This window comes from Talpa occidentalis, unplaced genomic scaffold (genome assembly GCF_014898055.3).
Source record: "Talpa occidentalis isolate TD23 unplaced genomic scaffold, MPIMG_talOcc4v2.1 talOcc4.10, whole genome shotgun sequence".
NCBI classification, from domain to species: domain Eukaryota; kingdom Metazoa; phylum Chordata; class Mammalia; order Eulipotyphla; family Talpidae; genus Talpa; species Talpa occidentalis.
In genome coordinates, this window is record NW_023600993.1 from 60,757,921 (window position 1) to 60,781,732 (window position 23,812).

Genomic DNA, 23,812 nt, shown 5'->3' on the forward strand with positions numbered 1-23,812 from the left:
ATAAAGCAGATCAATGAAACCAAAAGTTGGTTCTTTGAAAAAATAAACCAAATAGATAAACCTCTATCCAGGCTCACAAATCAAAAACAGGAGAAAACACATATAAACAGGATTATAAATGAAAGAGGAGAAATCACAACAGACTCAGTAGAAATCAAAAGAATAATCAGAGATTACTATAAACACTTATACGGAAACAAATTCAACAACCTAGAAGAGACTGACAAATTCCTAGGACGATATAATCATCCAAAGCTGGTCAAAGAAGAAATAGAACAACTAAGCAAACCAATTACAAGTAGCGAAATTGAGGCAGTAATCAAAGCACTCCCTAAAAACAAAAGCCCAGGTCCAGATGGCTTCAGAAATGAAGTCAACCAAACATTCAGCAGTGAATTAGTACCTATTCTACCCAAACTCTTTGAAAAACTGAATAAGAAGGAATACTACCAAATACACTAATACCAATTACACTAATACCAAAACCAAACAAAAGACAGCACAAAAGAAGAAAACTGCAGGCCAATCTCCCTAATGAACACTGATGCAAAAATCCTTAACAAAATCCTTGCCAACAGAATCCAACAATGCATCAAAGGGATAGTACACCATGATCAAGTGGGATTAATCCCAGGGGTTTAAGGATGGTTCAACATAAGAAAATCAAGTGTAATCCAACACATCAACAAAAAGAAACATAAAAATCATATGATCCTAACAATAGATGCTGAGGAAGCATTTGACAAAGTACAGCATCCATTTATGATGAAGGCCCTTGAAATTCTTGGGATAGAAGGAACATACCTTAACATGATAAAAGCCATGTATGACAAACCCACCACCAATATTATACTCAATGGCAAAAAAGCTGAAGGTCTTTCCTTTAAGATCAGGAACAAGAAAAGGATGTCCTCTCTCACCAATACTCTTCAATTTAATACTGGAGGTCCTAGACAGGGGAATAAGACAAGAGAAGGAATCCAGATAGAGAAAGAAGAAGTAAAACTATCACTATTTGCTGATAATATGATAATATACATAGAAAACTCTAAAAACTCCACATAAAAACTACTCAAAATAATCAACCAGTTCAATAAAGTAGCAGGATACAAAAGCAACACACAAAAATCAGTTGCCTTCCTATACACAATCAATCTGAAGAAGAAGAAATCAAGAAAACCACCCCTTTTATAATTGAAACAAAAAAATCAAATACTTGAGAATAAACCTAACTAAAGAGGTGAAATATCTATACAAAGAAAATCATAAAACACTGTTAAAAGAAATTGAAGAAGATACAAAGAAATGGAAAGACATGCCCTGCTCATAAATTGGAAGAATTAATATTATTAAAATGGCCATCCTACCAAAAGCAATATACACATTCAACGCTATTCCAGTAAAAATCTCAATGACATTCTTCAAAGAAATAGAACAAATAGATGAAATTCATATGTAACCACAAAAAAAAAAAAAAAATTTATATGTAACCACAAAAAACCACGAATAGCCAAAGCCCTACTGATGAAAACAAAGGAGAAAGGAGGTTTCACACTTCCAAACTTCAAGCTATACTACAAAGCCATAATAATTAAAACAGTTTGGTATTGGAACAAAAACAGACACACAGACTAATGTAACCGAATAGAGAGCCCAGAAATAAAACCACACTTATATGGACAACTGATCTTTGACAAAGTAGCAAAGAATATGCAATGGAACAGGGACAGTTTGTTCAATAAATGGTTCTGGGAAAACTGGACCACCACATGCCAAAAAAAAAAAAAAAAAAAAAAAAACTAGACTACTATCTTTCATCGTACAAAAAAATCAACTCAAAATGGACAAAAGAACTGGACATAAGACCTGAAACCATAAAATATTTAGAAGAAAATATAGGTAAAGCACTATAAGACATACATCACAATAACATCTTTGAAGACTCATAACCCAGAGCAAAGAAAGTCAAGGATAAGATAAATACCTGGGATTACATCAAATGAAAAAGCTTCTTCACAGCAAAAGAGACATGAACCAAAACAGAGAGACACCCCACTGACTGGGAAAAAATCTTCGCACTCCAGTCAACTGATGAGAGACTATCATAAAGATATACAAAGAAGGAACTCACATGGCTCCACAAAAACAAAATAAACAATCCAGTCAAGAAATGAGCAGAAGAACTTAAAAGACATTTCTCGAAGAGGAAATGCAAGTGACCAACGGGCATATGAAAAAATGTTCAACATCCCTGATAATTAGGGAAATGCAAATTAAAACCATATTGAGATACTACCTTACACCAGTAAGAATGGCACATATCAAAAAAACAAGCAAAAGCAAATGTTGGCAAGGATGTGGCAAAAAAGGAACTCTCCTACATTGCTGGTGGGAGAGCAACTGGTCCAACCACTATGAAAAGCTGTTTGGAGGTTCCTCAGCCTACTAAAAATGGAGCTACCATGGGACCGGGCAATTCCACTACTAGAAATCTACCCAAAGGACACAAAAACACTGATTCAAAAGAACACCTGTACCCCTATGTTTATTGCAGCACTATTTATAATAGGTAAAACCTGGAAACAACCCAAATGCCCAAAAATAGAAGACTGGATCAAGAAGATATGGTATATATACACAATGGAATATTATTCAGAAATCAAAAAGATAAACTCACGCCATTTGCAGCAACGTGGCTGGAGCTAGAAGGAATTATGCTCAGTGAAGTAAGTCAGAGGAAAAAAAAAAATATTGGATGCTTTCACTTACAGCAGGAATATAGGGGAACCAAATAAGACATCAGTGTAAAAAAATAATAACAGTACAAAACACAACAACACATAAATGGACAATTATAAATCAGAAACATACTGCAGGGGAGGAGGAGGGAGAGGGATCAGAGGGAGGGATGGAAGGAGGAGCACAAGGGACTGAGGTGATGGTGCACGGGTGCATTGGTGAAGGAAACTCTATGGGGACTACACCTGAGGGAGTGGGGGGAAGCAAATATTGTTTAAAAATGAACAGTGATGTAAAAAATTAAAAAATATAAATAAAATAAATCTGAAAAAATGCACATTGTAAACAAAAAGTCACTAAACAATTACAACATGAAAACAGCAACAATACAAAATATGTGAATGAATCTGATTTCGAGTACTATATATAATATTCACAATATAAAATTTTCAAAAAAAACTATCAGGCACATTAAAAAAAGAAAGAGCAATGAAACTTTCAAAGGAAAAATATAACAAAAAGTGACCCCAATGTTAGGAAGCACTTTAAATAGAATTATACTGACAAAAGTATTTCAGATGTAGGAGACTGAAATGAAGAAATACCAGCTGTGTTGCTTATGTGTGGAACATAAAAAAATGAAACAAAAGGTCAGATATAGCCACATTAAAAACTAACACTTAAAACCTAACTGTGGAATGTGGGCAACCAGGGAGGGAGGCTGAGATAAAAGAAGAGGAAACAAAGAAGGAAGGGAGCACCAAGGTCTATGGTGCTAGACGATGGGTTTTTTTGGTGGCGGGCACATTATGACAACAGTGCCTGAAAGGGGGATAGGGAGTCCTACATTTTTATTATGGAAACAACAATGTAAACCAGTATTAACTCAATACAAAATATTTTTAAGAAAATGTTGCTAATTACACATCTGATAAGGGGTTAATCTCCAAAATTTCAAAAGTTTTTATTCAATCCAACAAAAAAAGGAAACAACCCAATCAAAAAATGGGTAAAGGATCTAAATAGATGCTTTTCTAAAGAAAGATATTCAGATAGCTTATAGACATTTGAAAAATTGTTCAACATCACTTATAAATCAAAATATAGGGATGATGTCATCAACATGGTGGTATAGGGATGCTGGGATCAATTTCTCCCATAAAAACAATTATATGGCCTCCCTGATGGCGCAAGGGGTTAAGCACAGCACTGTGAAGCTATCTGCAGTCTCTGCAACACAAGTTCAATCCTCAGGCGGCAGGAGAGCTACCCACATGGCGCATCAGACCTCTCCTGTCTCGCCAGCTGCTCCACTCAGCAGTGTATTTCAGTCAGTCTGCCTGTTCTCTTCCCCATTGTCTCTGGTGAATCCTCTCACGGCCCCGTACTTCTGGCCTGTATCCCAGCTCTTGTATGCATAAATAAATAAATCTTTAAAAAAAAAAACTATAAAAAAAGACTAATAACGAGCTCTTAACATGACCCAGATGATTCAGGCACCAGCAATTCTCCAGGACTCAGAGGAGCGATAAGGGGACACAGGAAAGGAGGAAATCATATCGCAGGGTCCAGCTGATCCAGGATGCCCTGCCCACTAAACTGGCCTGCATCCTACCGCCCAGACTGCAGCCCAGCTTGGAACCTACAGCACCCCGCCCTGCTACATCTGAAACCCCCAGATAACCACAGTGGGGCAAGCAAAGCCTCAGTGACTGCTGCCATGTCCACAGGTGCAATCCCATCCTACCCCCCGCCCCAACCAAGAATGGCCTGGACAAGCTCAGCAGTAAAACCCTGCTAGCAGGCACCTCTCACTCAGCCCTATGATGCCACCTAATGAGCAGGACAAAAACACCAGCCACCAGTGTCTATTAACCATTGAGCCCAGCCACAACATTTAAAAAACCCACACCTCCAACTTAAATCTTGAGGTTGCCATGCCCTGTATTGGGGGGACATGCAGCAGCCCACAGTAACATGTGAGTGCATTCCACTTAGCTGGCTGCACCCATACTGAACAAGGCAACAGCCAAAGCCTCGCAGTGCCAGGCTCTATATCAGGGGCCTCTGGATACCCCAAGCCCTCTGGTTGAAAGAAACACAGGAGCCCCCACAGGAGCCCTGCTACCACAGGGGCCCAGAGGGAATGCAGATCCACCCATGCTCCCAGTAGCAATGGAGATTAGAGACTCTGGACACCCCACAGGTGAAAATTGTGATCCCAATGCCTGCAGCCTACACTCCAGGAGAGTATGGGAGAGGACCTGAACTAAAATCTGTTCTAGAGTTCTTCTTTTTATTTTTCTATCTTCTCTGAGATGCATTCAGGGGAGGTCATGAACAGCTTAATCCAGAGGTGCATTATTACTCAGTTTTTCATACCACACAATAGTCACACATCCTGAGAGAGAACAGAGCCCTAAGGTGCAAATTTTGTCTTTTTTTTTTTCTTTTATCTGCAGTTTCTTTGCTCTCTCTAGCTCTTCCCTTTTCTTTTTTCTTTCTGTGCTTGCTTTTATTTTCCCTGAATTACACCTCAAAGGAGATAGCAGACCCTAGGAAGACTATCCAACCAGTCTTAGGGCACCACTCCATAGACCAGATTAATATAGCGATTACTAGCTCCTTAGGAGCCAACAGAGTCCTGAGTTGCAATTCCCCCACATCTGTTGTTTTTTTGTTTTTTTTCTTTTATCCTGCTGTTTTTGTTTTTTTCCCTATTTTTATTTTTTTTTTTCCCTCTCCTTCACCGTTGTTTTCCTTAACAGCAACTACTAGCTCCTTAGGCGCCAACAGAGTCCTGAGTTGCAATCCCCCCACATCTGTTTTTTTGTTTGTTTTTTTTTCCTTTTTTCCTGTTTTTGTTTTTTCCCTATTTTTGTTTTTTTTCCCCTTTATCATTATTTTACTTTCCTTCTTTCTCCTCATCCTTCCTTTTCTCTCTCTCTTGCCACTCTCTTTTCTTCTCCCAACTTTTTATCTTTTTATTTCCTTGTCATTTTTCTTTTACTCATGTTTCTTCTTTGTCTCTTTCCTTCTTTCTACTTTCCCATGCCACAACCCAGAGGGACCTAGTAGTTCAAAGCAGAACTACGTCCCACTTAGCCTGCAGTCATCGCCCCATGGATTGAACCTCAGCTTGTGCCTGGTGATAGAGTGCTCCACTCGAGAAGCTTGACTACCCAAGTATGAGATGTAGTGGGTGCTGGAAAGGCACAGGTCCCTGAGGCAAATCACAGCTGAAAACAACATCTATTACAATAGAAGTGTGTCCAGGTGGGAACTACAGAAAGGCAACACTCCTAAGCTCCACCCAACCCACTATTCCCTGATGCCCAGTAGGAGAGGCTGGAAGAGCCACTGCTGACATCAACACCCTAGCACATGTGCACTCAGGTGGGAATTGCAGGATCTCCCAGCTCCCAAGATGAGGCACCAAACACTCTGGAAAAAGCAATTGGAAGTCCCCCTGTCTTGAGTAGTGGTACAGCTAAAGTGAGTGGAGGGAAAGCTGCAGGAGACCCCACTCCTACCCCTACTCAAAAGCCATAGGAGCCCAGGCACTAGGCAGATACAGCCACATCCTGGTAAGAGAACTCAGAAGTCATGCCCAACAGCACCAGTAGTACAGGGGCACTTTGAATAGAGCCAAGCCAAAGGCAAACAATGGAAAGAAAGAAAAATACAAGCCATCAGGCTTGTGCTATTAGGAACAATACACTACAGAAAGAAAGTCAAACTCCAAATGACAGTAATACAGACACAGAAGAGTATCTCTGCCTGACAGATGAAGAATTCAGAATTGCCATAATGAAAACAGAGTTAAAAGAAAACACAGAAAGGGAAAAGAATACAATCAGTGAACTGAGGAGTGACAATGAATCCTTAAAGAAGGAACTAAAGGAAATGAAGGATGTTCAAAGGTGAGTGGAGGAGCTAAAGAATGCTGGGAAAAGCCACAAAAATAGAAGAAATGGAAAAATGAACAGTACTCTTGAAGATAAAGATATATAAAGAACCAACAAAGGAAAGGAGATACAAAGAAAAAAGAATTAAGAAACACCATGAGGAAAGGAAATGTAAGGGTCATACAAATGCCAGAAAGTAAGGAGAGAGACAAAGGAACTAAGAAACTATTTAAGGAAATAATTGAAGAGAACATCTCAAAACGAAGAAGGAAATGAAAATAGACATAAAAGAAGCTAGAGGAACACCAAACTATCATAATGAAAAAAAAAAAAACAAAAACTACAAGACACAAAAGAGCTAAGTTTCCAAGAGTCCAAGACAAAGAAAAAATGAGGGTGATGAGGAGGAAGAAATAGATAAACTATGAATGAAAAACAATTAGGCTGACATCAGACTTCACTGAAAAAACACTAGGGGCAATAAGAGAATGTAGTGACATATTCAAGAAACTCCAAGACAAAAATTGCCAAGCAAGAATATTTTATCCTGCAAAGCTCTCCATCCTCTATGAATGAAAAATAAGAACTTTCTTGGACAAAAAAAATCTTCGGAAATCCATTACCACTAAACCCCAACCCCAAAAATTACAAGAAGCCTTAAAGCCAAAACCAACAAAGAAATGGATCAGAAGAATAGAATAAGGTATGGAATAGAACCACAAAATGATAAACATAATGGCAAGTACAGATTCTAATGTATCAAAAATAATCCTAAAATGTAAAGACACACTGGCAAGTTGGATTTGAAAAAAACAGAACCCAACCCTCTGCTGTCTCTAAGAAACACATCTAACAGCAAAAGATAAAAATAGAATGAAAGTAAAGGGTTGGGAAGCAATTCTAAAAGGAATAGACCCCCCAAAAGGCAGGAACAGCCATACTTAGATAAAATAGACATCAAACTAAAAAAAGTAAAGAGACATAGATCGTCACTACACTATCATCAAGGGAACACTACACCAGGAAGATACAACATTCATCAATATGTAGTCACCAAATGAAGGAGCACCAAAATATTAGACAATTATTATCATTTCTGAAAAGAAACATTAGAGAAAATACATATGCAGTAGGAGACTTCAACATCCCACTCTCCCCAATGGACAGATCAATGAGACAAAAAATTAACAAGGACTAAACACATACACACACACACACACACACACACACACACACACACACATATATATATATTTTCATCCATCCCTAAATGAAGACCTAGATCTCATGGGCCTATAAACATCTATAAGACACTACACCCACAAAAATCCAAATACTTATTTTTCTCAAGTGCACACAGATCATTCACCAGGACTCATTACATACTGGGACACAAAGCAAATATCAACAGATACATGAAGATTAAAAGCATACCAACTATCTTCTCTGATCATTAAGGCATTAAACTAGAAATCAACCATGAAAAGAAAGCAAGGAACCCTCCCATTTCATGGAGATTGAAATCAACATTGCTGGAAGACCACTGGATTAATGAGGATATCAAACAAAAAACTTTAAAAATACCTTGAGACAAATGACAAAGAAAACACAACTTTCCAGAATGTATGTGACACAGCAAAAGCAGTAATAAGAGGGAAGTATATAGCAATAATACCCACATCAAGAAGCAAGAAAGAACCCAAAGAAACAACAATCTTCCATCTCAAAGAACTAGAAAAAGAACAAAAACAACAACAAAAACCCCTCAAAATCCACTTGAAGGAAGTAAAAATTCAAGCAGAAATAAATGAAATAAAAATAAAGTCAATCAAAAAGATCAATGAAATCAAAACATGGTTCTTGGAAAAAATAAACAAAATAGACAAACCTCTAGGTAGGCTCACAAAGAAAAACACAGAAGAAAACACAAATAGTATCATAAATCAAAGAAGAGAAGTGAGAGAAGACACAGCAGAAATACTAAGACTAATCGAAGATTACTATGAACATTTGCATGCACACAAATTAAATCTAGAAGAGATGTAGTATTTCCTAGAACTGTACAATTATCCAAAGCTGGATAAAGAATAGAAAACTTAAATAAACCAATTATAAGCAATGAAACTGAAATAGTAATCAAAACCCTCCCCCAAAACAAAAGCCCAGGACCAGATGGATTAATGAATGAGTTCTACCAAATGTTCAAAGACGAGTTAGTGTGTATCATACAAAAACTGTTTCAAGAAATTGGTGGTAGGAATTCCACTAGGGCTATCCCCAAGATGATAAAGCATACATTGTATAAAAACAAAGAATTATGTAAAAATTATATAAAAAAAGAAAAAAAAAGGTAATTGAGAAAGGAATACTACCAAATATGTTTTATGAAGCTAACATTACACTAGTACCAAAACCAACCAACCAAACAACAACAAAAACAAAAGCATAAAAATCTACAGGCCAATTTTCCTAATGAACACAGATGCCAAAATCTCCAATAAAATCTTAGCAAACAGATTCCAACAATGCATTATAAAGATAATGCACTATGACCAAGTGGAATTCATTCCAGGAGCGCAAGGATGGTTCAACATCTGAAAATCAATTAATGTAATTCAACACATCAAAAAAAAAATGAAAAATAAAATGACATTATCATATCAATATATGCTGAGAAAATGTGACAAAATTCAAAATCCACTTATGATGGCCCTCAAAACTCTTGCAATAAAGGGACATAATTTAACATAATAAAAGCCATATATGACAAACCCACAGCAATATCATTCTCAATGATTGAAAGCATTCCCTTTAAGATCTGGAGCAAGACTAGGAAGTCCACTCTCACCACAGCTTTTAAATATAATACTGAAAGTACTAAGCAAAGCGATAAGAAAAGAGAAAGACATACAAGGAATCCAAATAGGGAAAGAAGAAGTAAAGTTATCACTATTTTCAAATGATATGAAAATATACATAGAGAACCCTAAAAACTACAGAAAAGCCAATTAAAATAATAAACCAGTTTAGCAAAGTAGCAAGATACAAAATCAACATTCTTCTGATATAAAATCCGTCTGAAGAAAAACAATTTAAAAAACAATTTTAAAACATTTACAAAAAAAAAAAATTAAAAACCTGGTAATAAACCTAATAAAGAAGGTGAAAGATCTATACAAAGAAAATTATAAAACATTGTTAAAAGAAATAAAGACACAAAGAAATGCAAAGACATCCATAGATTGCTCATAGACTGGAAGAATTAACATTATCAAAATGACCATCCTAACAAAAGCAATTTACAGATACAAAGCAATTCTAATAAAAGTTGCAATGGCATTCTTTTAAGTAATGTAACAAATATTGCAAAAATTCCTATAGAATCACAAAAAAAAAAAAAAAAGGGCCTCCCCGGTGGCGCAGCTGATTGAGCAGCAGAACCGTGGAGCTGTCCACAGGCTCTGCAGGGCAGGTTCAATTCCCCACTGGCCAGGGAGATACCCACATGGTGCGGCAGACCTCTCCTGTCTCGCCCGCTGCTCCCCTCAGCAGTGCTTTCAGTCCGTCAGCCTGTTCTGCTCCCCGCTCTGTCTCTGGTGAATCCTCTCACCCTCCCACACCTCTGGCCTGTACCCCAGCTCTCGTATAAATAAAAAATAAATAAATAAAAGTTCTTTAAAAAAAAAATCACAGAAAACCTCGAATAGCCAAAGCTCTCCTGAATAAAAAGAAGAATGGAGGAATCACACTCCCAGACTTCCAATAACACTAAAAAGACAGTAATTATAACAGCATGGTACTGGGATAAAACAGTCACACAGAACCATGTAATTGAATGGAAAATCCAGAAATAAAACCACACATACATGGACAGCTGATCTATGGACAAATGAGCAAATAATATGCATGGAACAAGGTTAGTCTGTTCAATAAATGGTGCTGAAAAAACTGAAACACCACATTAAAAATAATGAAATTAGTCTACTGACATCATGCACAATAACCAACTCAAAATGGATAAAAAACTTACACATAAGACCTGAAACCATAAAAGAAGAATCATATATAGAAGAAAACAAAGGCAAAACACTCCATGACATACACCTCAGAAACATCTTTGAGGACTCAACTCCAGAAGCAAAGAAAGTGAAGAAAAAGATAAATAGCTGGGATTACATCAAATTTTAAAGCTTCTGTACATCTAAGGAGACAACAACCAAAACAAAGAGACACCCTACCAACTGGGAGAAAATATTTACACTCCATACTACTGATAAGGACTGATTTCAAAGATCTACAAAGAACATCAGGACTCAACAAAACAAAGCAAACAATCCAGTCAAAATAGGGCAGAAGAGCTAAAAAGACACTTCGCCAAAGAGGAATTGCAAATTGGCCACCAGGTATATATAAAAATGTTCAACATCACTTATAATCAGGGAAATGCAAATCAAAACCACAACAAGATACCTCATACCAGAGAATGGCCCATATTAAAAAAAAAAAAAAAAAAAAAAAAAAAAAAAAAACTGCCAACAACAAATGCTGGCAAGGAAGTTGAGAAAAGAGAACCCTCTTACACTGCTGGTGGGAATTCAAGCTGGTCCATCCACTATGGAAAGCTGTATGGAGGACTCTCAAACTACTGAAAATGGAGCTACCATATGACAACAATTCCACTCCTAAGAATCTACCCAAAGGACACTTGCACCCCTATGATTATTTACAATAGGTACAATATGGAAACCACCTAAATGTCCAAAAACAGATGACTAGATCAGGAAGATGTGAGATATATACAGAATGGAATACTATTTAGCAATCAAAAAGATAAACTCATGCCATTTGCTGCAACATGGATGGAGCTGGATGGGATTATGATCAGTGAAATAAGTCAGAAGAAAAGAGAAATCTATCAGATGGTTTCACTGATAGGAGGAACATAGGGAAACCAAAGAAGAGATCAAGAAAAAAAGAAAAGAAAGAAAACTAGCAGGCAAACTATAAATCAGAGAGATTCAACTAGGGCAGGAGTTGGGGGAGAGGTATCAGAACAGGGACATAGAAAGCACAAGAGACTATGGTGGTAATTTTATGGGGATTTACCCTACTGTTCCCCTCAACAGTGTATTTCAATAAATCCTCCTATTCTGCTCCCCAATCTGTCTGGTGAATCCTCTTACCCCTCACACCTCTGGCTTACACCCCAGCTTTTATATGCATAAATAAATAAATCTTTTAAAAATTTCATATTGGGCCTCCCCGTTGGCGCAGCGGTTGAGTGCTGGGCTGTGAAGCTGCCTGCAGCATCTGCAGCACGTTCAATCCCTGGCCACCAGGCGAGGGTCCCACATGGCGCGCAGACCTCTCCTGCTGTGCCCGCTGCTCCCCTCAGCAGTGTACTTCGTCAGTATGCCTGTTCTGTTCCCTGCTCTGGCTCTGGTGAATTCTCTCACCCACTCGCACTTCTAACTGTATCCAGTGCTTGTATAAATAAATAAATCTTTAAAAAAAATTCACATTATCCCAACCATATGCTTTCACAAATTATATATTTGCAGCTAAATATTATGATACACTTTATACTAAATTCCATTCTGTATTAAACTATCATAACAATGTTTAACTTATTTGCGAGAACACTCTTTTCATTTATTTTATCAATCAGTATAATTTTATTTCCCTGGGAGACTATTACAACTAAGTCAAAATAGAAAGTATAAAACATTCACGAGGGGAACATTCCAAAATACTGTTGGCAACTGACATGTCTTTAAAATTAGCTTTGTGTTCTCACTTTGTTTTCTTTTAAGAACTATATACTTACCTGAAAATGTAAAGAATAATTCGTTTTGTAAACCAGCCCTTTGCATTTTAACACGATGGCACTCAGACTTTAGTAAGGAAACTTCACATGAAAGGTCAAGAACCAATTTGCTTAAAATCTGGAGAAGTTTCTTCTCAAAAGAAATATTATATATACTATTGCAGGGAGCCGCATGATATCGAGCTGTGAACTGGTAATAATAATGAGGCTCACGATAAGCTGCAAATATTAAACAGAGTAACAAAAAATGGTTATTTAAGCAATTCAAGTATATAACAACTATTCAAGAGAATCTATTATTTGAAATAAATTGATGTATACTTTACATATAGATTATATATATATATATGGGTATACATAATATAATAAATATCTAGCAGTTACTAAGTAGCAAATTACTATTATAAAACACTTTACAATAATTCAGTTCAATCTCTTGAATCATTTAAGATTGGCTTCATTTTTAAATACATCATGGGAAAATTGAGAGGCACAGTGGTTCCTTATATTCCTCATGTCAACCCTATGTCCCATGGCCAATGCATATGCTATCAAATTAGGATTCTAACCCAGAGAGCCTAGTCTAACCAATATACCTCCCTCAAGAATGAAACATCTCTAACTTTAAATATTCATCCTGGAAGAGCTTAAAGTCATAAAATTACCAATAATATTTTTTTTAAAAATCATATTTCTAACAAATCCCAAGTTTAATTGAATACTATTACAATGTCTGGAATTGAAAATATTTTCTATTCATTTCAAAATCTCACTGGGATGACATTATAAAAACGATAAGACATTCAAAAGAATATCATAAAAGGAGAAGGTTCACCTGCCAAGACAGGGAGATCTTGCTACTTCTGTTAATCAATGTGCAGTTCCTACCTATTCCTGGCTTACAGATGAAGAAATGTTTCCCACTAAAGTGAAACCCAGTATTTATCACTATTTATCACTTTCCTTACTCTAAGTCAAAATTAAATGTATATATATATATATATATATATATATATATATACAAGCTACTGTTAGTCTTTCTATTCAACGTAGAGACCAGACAGCCTTAACTGCTTACAAACTATCACTTTCATTCACAAACATGAATAAAAACCACAGACTCTCCTACACCAATTCTGGGAAAATCTGAGAGCATTAAAGAAAGGTAAGAAGATGAAAATGCAAGGGAAAAGAAATTAAAAGAAAATGAATATATGAGACATTAAATAAGTTGATAAAATACTAAGACAGAAAATACAACCATAAAAGGTCTTGTCAGTTGTTGTAGAAATGATTGGTAAATATGAACAGTTCTTAAAAAGATGTTAAACACAATACATATGCGTGTGTGTGTGCATATATATGAATATGTGTGTGTGTGTATGTATATGTGTGTGTATATATACATATATACCTGGAATAGGGTGTGGCCATAGGTAGATGGGATTCACCTGGGCTGAGACTGTGCTTTTAAGGGCGGCGTCACGGGGAACGCCAGCAGAAGCCGAGCAGAAGCCAAGCGAGAAGCAAGAGAAGCAGAAGCAGAGAAGTCCAGAGAGCCCAGACAGAGTGAGGATTTGCTGGGGGTTGGGAGGACTGCTAGCCTCCCGGCCCCCCAGCACCCCTGCCTGCCAAATGCCTGGTAAACCCTGATAAAAACCTGCAAAAAGCCACTGAGGACACTGACTCCTCCTTTACCGGGTCTGCATGGGATCAGAAAACCTGCACTGTGTCAGTCCTGCCACTACATATATACATACATACATACACACACATATATATATATATATATGTGTGTGTGTGGTGGTCTGTCCATCACTCACCACTGTACTCCACTGCACCGTCCTCTGCCACCCATATATGGTCAGCCTCCAGACTCAGGTGTGCCCAGTTGTGCACACCCACACCACACTCCAGGTGTCCATCATCAGTACCCCAAGCCCACATTCCCAAGCGCCTAGTGCATTCACGGTGATAGCCAGAGGTCAATGGTGCAAAAGCCTGAGAGTCACTTACCCTACATGGGCCTACCCAGATAATTTAGGGTAACCTCTCATATCAAAATCTGTTAATTATAAATCCCCTTTGAGATTTTAGGGTAATGTTTTCACACATTCTGGAGATTAGATACAGACATCTTTGAGCACCATTACTCTATCCTCGACACATGGGTCCCATCAATGAGCTGGAACTTAACAAGCCACCTTTGTTTACACTGTTCTCCTGGTCATTTCTTATCAACTCAGTTCTCCCTAATCTCAAACCTCAACAGATGAAATTGCTTTTAAATTGCTTTTTAGAAAAGGATTTTACAACAGTGATACGGAAACCTGTTTAGGAGGATGGCAGTATATCATTAAGCATAGCACTCAGAATTTAAAAGCAGTACAGACTCCAATCTCATCTTAATGGTTTGAAAACATTCCATAAACCCCATTTTCATTTATTGACTTAAATTTACTACATACATATCAACATTCTCCTGAAGACAAAAAATCATTCCACTAACTGCTTATAAAGGACTTTGTGAAATATAGGCAATAATTTTTATTTTATTATAATACACTAAAAATAACTAAAAGTAACAAAATCTCTTTAAAACTTCTAAAATATTTAAATAAAAAAATTAAATATAGAAAAACATTAATAAATATTTTAATATAATTAAATGTTCTTACCATATACAACATATTTTAGTTGAAGATTTTTAACCACTTCTTCCACAGTAGGTTTATACTCGAGGAAACATGTGTAAACTCCACTCATACTCTCCTCAAAATTCTGGAATATAAGACTTCCTGTGGATGTTACTTTTGCAGTGCTGTTTTCTAATAAAAGAATAAGATAAAGCAACTGGTTGATTAAATTACATGAGACTGATACAAAATTACAAGATTTTAATAGAGTAAACCATAAAAATTTACCTAAAGAATCACTGAAGAAGGTGAGGGCATAACTAGTCATGGCATCTGGTATTTGTTCACAGAGAGTGCCAGAATGACCTATTCAGTGTGTCATATTTTCACTAATCAGAGCTCAATTGTCTAGCTAAGTATTAAGAGACAAACAATTACAAGTATATATCTAGTCCTTGCAACAAACTGGGTACTAACATGTACTCATTCATAAATATGCATATAGGTATGTACACATACATACGCAGGCATATATACAAATGTATAATGAATTATATATTCCTATATATGTTTTTTTAACAAGTTACTCCCTCAAAACTTACAAACCATGTATGAAAAAAATGAAAGTATACCCAGAGCATTATATAATCACTAATAACTAGGGATTTCTTTTCTCTGCTTATAATACTAAGCAAAAGTTAGGTTAAAACCTTAAGGGTTGCAGGAAAAAAAAAAGGGGGGGGGAGAAAGAGATTAAATCACCTGACTTGCCTAAAGTCACACAATTAGAGAGTTGCAGTGTTGGGAGTTAGAAATGTATGATCCAATTTTACTTCAACATGCCTCATTACTTAAGTATCACAATAAAAGAAAGAGATGTTATGTAATGAGAAAAAAGTCTGATCTAGAGGCATTGAGGGATGAAGTCTGATTTTCTCACAATGTGCTACTCTGGGGTAATCAATTAATCTTTCTGAAGCCCAACCCCTTCACCTGTATAACAAAGAATCATAATAGATGACAGCATATCTCACAATACCATTTTAGGTAACAAATATAGAAAATGTTTAAATATTTGAAAAAGTTCATAACCACAATTTGCACTAGAAAAATTATTAGGCATTAAAACTTGCTTACTCAATAACTGAATACGCCATACATTTGAAATGACTATCATTAAGTGTTGATCTTCTTCAATTTTTAGTAAATGATTCATTTCATATAAATTTCAAGTTTAAATATTTCTTCAAAGTAAGACAAAGGATGAGTCTTAGTGATAAAATCTTTATTATGAATTTATTCAGTAAAAACTTATTGGTGCTCTAACACATGCAAAGCCCTATTTCAGATATTGAAGGAGAAATGAATAGATGGATATACCCACCCACATAGAGCATTATGCCTTGAGTACTCCCATTTCTATATCCTGGATGAAGCTGAAAAATGTGATATATATTTAGAAAACAATTCTACTGTAATGGCTACTTCTTCATGAATGTCTTTTGATGAAAGATTATATACTCAGCATAAATGCTGCTCTTTTAACACAGATATTTCATAGTACCATGATAAAAATGTCGCTATACATTTTAAAAAGGTTTTAAAACATGCTATCATCAATAAATCTATGCATTCCTTGAAAATATTTTAAATGAAAATTTCCCAAACCAAAATATCAATGTGTATCAATATATATTTGAGTACAAGAACCAGAAAATTAAGAAGCACATAATCCATAATAAAACACACTGTGACATATTTGAAAGATGCAGTATCAGGAGTAAATGAGATATAGGTCATGAATATATTAAAAATGTCAGAAAGTATACCACAGAAGATAAATTTAACAAGTTGAACAAAAAATTCAAGCTAGACAGACACAACCTACAAAGAATCACGGAATGGTGAAAAGAACAATAATTTCTACCTCATATAAATTTTATCTGTGAATTCTGAAACCAGAATTCAAAAGCAGAAGACTTCTGAAAGGTATCTTTTTCTCTCAATGTCTATTTTCACATAGGTAAAATAGAGAAAATGACTGCACTTACTGAAAAGGGCTATTGTAAAAAAATTAAAAAAAAAAAAATAGCATGTGGAGCCTCCCTGGTGGCGCAAGGGGCTAAGACACAATCTATGAAGCTATTCAATCCCCCCAGCCAGCCAGGGAGCCACCCACGTGGCTCAGCAGACCTCTCCTGACTAGTCTGCTGCTCCCCTCAACAGTGAATTTCAGTAAGTCTGCCTGTTCTGTTCCCAGCTCTGTCTCTGGTGAATCCGCTCACCGTCCCACACATCTGCCCTGTACTCGGGTTCTTGTATGCATGAATAAATAAATCTTTAAAAAAAAAAAAAGAAAAATAGGAAGGGAAGGAATAAAATGAGGAAGAAACAGACCAAATCTAAGACTTGTCCTGTACACTTTACAATCCAACTAAACAACCTGAATATTTCTCGACAAATGAATATGAAAGTAATTATATAGTTATATGATTTATTTGGTTCAATTCAGGTTAGAATTCAAAAATGGGTCTCCTTTTAAGCTGTAAGAAAATCAGTCAACATATTTCAGTTATTTATAAAATAATAATAGCAGAACTAATGAATTTTAAAACTGATAAGCAATGAACTGTGATATGACACTTCTCTGAAAATAAGGGTTATTTTGAATATAGAATTTTCAGGGAATTTTTTTAATAAATACAAAAACCACTGTATTAATAAGTTTTTTATCCTTAGAAATAACTGCATTGGGCCTCCCCTGGTGGCACAGCGGTTGAGCTCTGGGCTGCAAAGCTGCCCGCAGCCTCTGCAGCGCCATTTCGATCCCCTGCCACTGCTGAGGGTCCCACATGGTGCACAGACCTCTTCTGCCATGCCTGCTGCTCCCCTCAGCAGTGTATTTCATCATCTGCCTGTTCTGCTCCCCGCTCGGGCTCTGGTGAATTCTCTCACCCTACCATGCTTCTGACTGTAACCAGAGCTTTTATAAATAAATAAATAAATAAATAAGTCTTAAAAAAAAAAAAAAAGAAATAACTGCATTTCTGAAAATTTATGCTCCATTAGGAAAGTGAGTAAAATAAAATATTTATCTTAACTAATTCAAAATTCAATTATATACTATACTTTGAATTAGAAATTGCATGAAATTGCCTGTCTTAAGAGAAAAAAATTTCAAACTTCTATTAAGGACCCTCAGAATAGTATCTTTTTCCAAAAATTTGAAAACTCTAATGCTACCATATAGAAGTATCCATAAGTACATTTCATGTACATCAAAAAACATAAATTCAATTAAGACAACTGAAACAAAATCCTACCTGAAATAATTTTTCCTCTTGGTCCATGCCATTGGAACGATGGGTCTATCAGTTCAGAATTTCGTAGTCGGTGGGTTACACATAACACATGTGGACTCTTTTGATGGAGCATAACATACACGTTCACTGAAATATAACATTAAAATATTCCAATAATATTTTATCTTTCCTAATGCACTATTATGCCTTACATTTTTGTAGTTCTGATTAGTAAAAGTTTTTATAAGTTTTCCACTACAGTATTGCTTACTTAATAAGAACTAAATTTCAGTGCATTCCATGTAACATTCAAAATTAAGCATATGCATTTTATTGGGACATTTTTATGTATCTCAACCTGAGCATAATGCATTGGTGTTTATATTCGGAGTTCATATGTATTAACTTATTGTAGTTTCAGAATATTATTTCAGTTACAAAGCATTAAGGTCTTCTATAATCAGATTTTATCTGTTTTGCAAAAACACCAAACTTGATAGAAATTGACAGGATATATTTTTAAATGAGTAATACATTATTTAGTGATGTAACACAATGTAATTGAAATTTTTAACTATTAAAATTTTAATAATGACATATAATTATTAAATCAATACATGTTTTGACTCAGTTTAATAATGAGACTTTTGTGAAATTTGCTTTTTAATTGAAAGAATACTGGTCATTAAATAAGCAAAAGTAATATTCTTTAAGAGATACTAAAGAACACAGTAAATATTCAGTTGCTTTTCATTTACTCAAAAGTTCTGGGGTCTCTCTAGTAGCACAGGGGTTAAAGACACCGCTATCAAGCAATCGTCAGCCACTGAGCACTAGTTCGATCCCAGGCCAGGAAGCAACCCACATGGTACAGCAGACCTCTCCTGCCGCCCACTGTTCCCCTCAGCTGTGTACTTCCTCAGCCTGCCTGTTCTGTTCCCTGCTCTGGCTCTGGTGAATTCTCTCACCATCCCGTGCTTCTGACTATAACCAGTGCTTGTATAAATAAATAAATAATCTTTAAAAACAAAAAACAAAAAAACAAAATAGCTCCATTTAAAAAAAAAAAGAAAAAAGAAAAAAGATATACTAACAACTATATAAATGTAACACGTATAATTTTCTTATACCATCCTTTGTCCTTTTCCAATTAACGTGACAATTTACCCAAATAAAATGCATAGGGCATATTTTATTCTATAAATTTTCTTTGAAAGAACATGCAAAGTGATCTTGTCTTTAAAAATGTGTATAGAATAGTGGCCTCCCTGGTGAAACAAGGGGTTAAGACTCAACCTATGAAGCCATCCTCAGCCACTGTAGCACAAGTTTTGATCCCTGGCCAGGGAGCTACCCACATGGTATAGCAGACCTCTCCTGATTTCCTTTTGGAATTGGAATATAACCCATGTTGGGCCTCCCCTGGTTGCGCAATGGTTGAGTGCTGGGCTGTGAAGCTGCCCGCAGCGTCTGCAGCGCCCGTTAGATCCCCAGCCCCCGGCGAGGGTACCACATGGCACGATAGATCTCTCCTGCTGTGCCCACTGCTCCCCTCAGCAGTGTATTTCGTCACTCTGTCTGTTCTGTTCCCCGCTCTGGCTCTGGTGAATTCTCACCCTCCCACGCTTCTGACTATACCCAGTGCTTGTATAAATAAATAAATAAATCTTTAAAAAAAAAAAAAAGAATATAACCCATATTAAAAAAGAGAATCTAGCAGTGTAGATGGCATGACTTTTTAATTTGACATAGAGACACACTAGGTGATTGAACAATATGGACAGTTTTCCGAGCATCCATATTAAAAAAAAAATAAAACATTAATTCTCTTTTAAGGTCATAAAGTAATCTTGGTTACCTCAATTAGACTTTTGTTAGTAAAGTATGTATGAAGAAACAAATATGATTCTGGCAGTTAAAAAACATTTTGAGCAATAGATTTATAAATACGGTTTTGCTTGTGGACATGATGACAATCTTGAGATTTTTAGTTGTTACAATTTCGTATATTTTGATCTTATATTTTTCTGCCCCAAATTTTGACCATACAATATAGATTGTATGTGAATTTAACCCAAATAAATTTAGCCCCGCACCTCTGGCCTATGCCCCAGTTCTTGTATACATAAATACATCTTTAAAAAAAATTATATAGCCTAATACTTTGGGGGCAGAAATTGGGGAATAAAAGGTGACTTTTTGATTACCAATCAGGAATATTTAATCAATTTTTAGTCTGAGTAACAATCACCTATTTTATAAATTTATCACTTATGTTTTCAAGTTTATTAACATAAAATTATTCCAAATACTGAGTTCTGATTTGGACATTTCACCATCTATTTATTCATAATGTTGTTTGTACTTTCATTAGCCTCTCATGAAATATTTACCAAGAGTTTGTCTTTTAATTGTTCCAAAGAAAGACTTTTGTCCATTACAATCTGTTACATTCTTTTCTGCTGTCTTTTTATTAATTTGTCATTTCCTTATTTCTTTCCTTCAGAACTCAGTTTAAATTTCATCTTTTTCCTAAAAGCATTTAGTAAATGCTTGTTTTATAAAATTGCCTCTCCTCAGCATGACCAACTGGCATTCCTCATGAGCTATCTTTAAAATATGTGCCGGGCCTCCCCGGTGGCGCAGCGGTTGAGCGCTGGGTTGCGAAGCTGCCCGCGGCCTCTGCGGCGCCGGTTCGATCCCCGGCTGCTCCCCGGCCACCGGAGGAGGGTCCCACATGGCGTGCAGACTTCTCCTGCCGCCCGCTGCTCCCCTCAGCAGTGTACTTCGGTCCTTCTGCCTGCTCTGCTCCCCGCTCTGGCTCTGGTGAATTCTCTCACCCTCCCGCGCTTCTGACTGTACCCAGTGCATGTATAAACAAAACAAACAAACCAGCAAACAAATAAATAAAGCATGCCTCTATAAAAAATAAAAAAAAAAAATAAAATAAAATATGTGCCATTACATCTTTTCATATCCTTCCCCCCCCACACACCTTCTTCCAGAATAGCACTATGCACCATTCTTTGTGATTCTACTTCTGTATATAAGGTATATAAATGCCCCACCTTTGAAAACTAAGCCCAAGTTTCTCTTTTCTACTCTGGCTTTGACAGGTAAAGAAAGTATCACACGCCATGACTACACCCTTCCTTCATCCCCACTAACCCCTCTATATATTTAAGCCATAGAAAATACAAGTGAATCCAGAAAAGCTTCTCAATGTGAGATCAACATACAAAAATAAATAATATTCCCCTATATCAGCAATAATGCATTAAACCATGTAACAGGAAAGAAGATAACATTTACAGAACAATGAAAACATGTTAATATAAAATTAAATACGCCCATTACAGACTATGTTCAGACCATAGTAAAAGATACAAAATTAGACCACAATGCCATAATTGGAATGTTTGAATCCAAGAATAACTTGTAGGATATCAACTTATACTCATGTTTTATATATATACATATATATATGTATAATCAACATAGTTATAAGCAAAATGGCAGAAGAAAGTTTTATGAAACTGTTGGATACTGAATTAAAATGTATTTGGAAAGTTAAAGGTTGACAAATATTTCTAAAAAGCAAATAAAAGGGACTAGCATTATTTAGATAAATTATTAATAGTAATAAGATAAATTATAAAGCTATACAATTACAATAAATTGACCTGACATAGGGACTAAGAATGTTGGGACTGTGGGGTGAGGGAAAGACACATACAAAAATATATACAAAGCAGTGCAACTTAAATCACTAGAGAATACAGAATAATAAATCATGTTTAAAACAACGTAAATACATAAATGTTGGGATTACACTTATACTTCTCACCATATACAAAAATTTCATACAAGTTGAAGATCTGAAGATAAATTACTTGAATAAAATCTAAAAAATAACTGTGCCTTTGGGATCTGGAACGATCTTTTATTTATTTAACTCATTGAAGTCACATTGGTTTAGAACATTGTATTATTAATACATTGTTTGATTCAGAGGCATAAGAGGAAGACTCTTTCTGTCCGGGAGCATGCTCAGTGTTGCGCAACACGTGCCATCAATTAAGTTTCGCTTTACCATTTCACCTTCTGAGAAACCACAGGTTTTTCCTGTTAATCAAATGAAACTGGGAGGTACAATGGGAGGATCTACCAGGATATAAGAAGAGAACCATGAGAAGGTCAGGGGGTTACTGCGAGAGGAGCAGAGAGAAGATCAGGGAAGGTAGAAAGACAGGGAAAAGTAAGAGAAGGTAAAGAAAAAATAAAGAAGCAACCGCTAGCATCAAGTTGTCTCAATCCCCTCATTTCAATCCTCAGCCCTCTTTTCGTGCCTACGAATCCTGCGGGTCGGGACACTTTCAATACAAAAAGCACAAACATTAAGAAGAAAAATTTAAACTCCTTAAAGTTTAACAATTTTCATTCAATTCTATGCAACAATGGCAAAGAGAGCATCAGGGATATATAGCATAATCAATCTGAAATCTGGGAGAAGATATTTGCAATAAAGATACTCAACAGTAAGTTTAAAACTGGAACATTTTTCATACTAAAGCAAGTTCTTTGAAAACAGCAATGAAATTATAGGTAGAGGTAACTTAAATTTCACTTAAGCAACAACTGAAAATTTGGGTAGTATTTCATTCTGTTGGGGGAAAAGGAAGCACACTGGTGGAGGAATCACAACCTGGTGCAACCATTTTGAAGAAATGTTTGGGTCCTATAGTGATGAACTTCTATTGCTAGACCCAGAAAAGTTTTGAACAGGTGCAAAAAGAAATATAAATATACAAAATAGTATTTAATCACTTCCAAAAAAAAAAAAAACTGGAATGTCATAAAGTCCAAGACATAAACGATTAGTGAATGAATGGATACACAAGTGAATGAAAACAGAAGACCAACAGAATAAATGAGAAAATGGTAAACAAGTTCAAAAAGAAGATCACCAAATAGAAAAATGCTGACATATATAGGTGCTGTTTGTTACTTTGCATGACAGAAAATACTAAAGAAATTCCAGACAGGCAGGAAAAAAAATCAGGCAGTCAGCATTTTCTGGTGGTACAACTAGTCGAATATCATAGAGCAATCCATGTTACAATGATATAAGAAATACCTGTTAAATTGAAATGTCAATCCATTTTAAATTTTAATGAGGACCTCCCTGGTGTGCAGGGGTTAAAGTCTCAGCATTATCAAGCTATAACCAGCCACTGAGGCATCAATGTCCAGCAAGGGAGCTAAACCACAAGACACAGAAGAGCACTCCTGTTGCGCCTGCTGCTCCCCTCAGCAATGTATTTCAGTAGATCTGTGTAGAGTAAATGGCTGTTCAGGCTTTTCTGTCCTCCAACCATTAGGATTGCCCTGTCTGATGGG

General features: G+C 36.1%; 1 protein-coding gene across 1 annotated transcript in view; it reads right to left on the reverse strand.

The window, feature by feature from the left end:
- ZPBP (zona pellucida binding protein) overlaps nt 1-23,812 on the reverse strand; it is a 172,569-nt gene that overhangs the window by 126,763 nt on the left and 21,994 nt on the right. The window contains exons 3-5 of the mRNA XM_037493318.2: nt 18,434-18,559; nt 15,153-15,302; nt 12,475-12,693 (exon numbers count right to left, since the gene is read on the reverse strand). Of these exons, the coding sequence (XP_037349215.1) occupies nt 12,475-12,693; nt 15,153-15,302; nt 18,434-18,559 (495 nt within the window). The remainder of the gene's footprint in view (nt 1-12,474; nt 12,694-15,152; nt 15,303-18,433; nt 18,560-23,812) is intronic.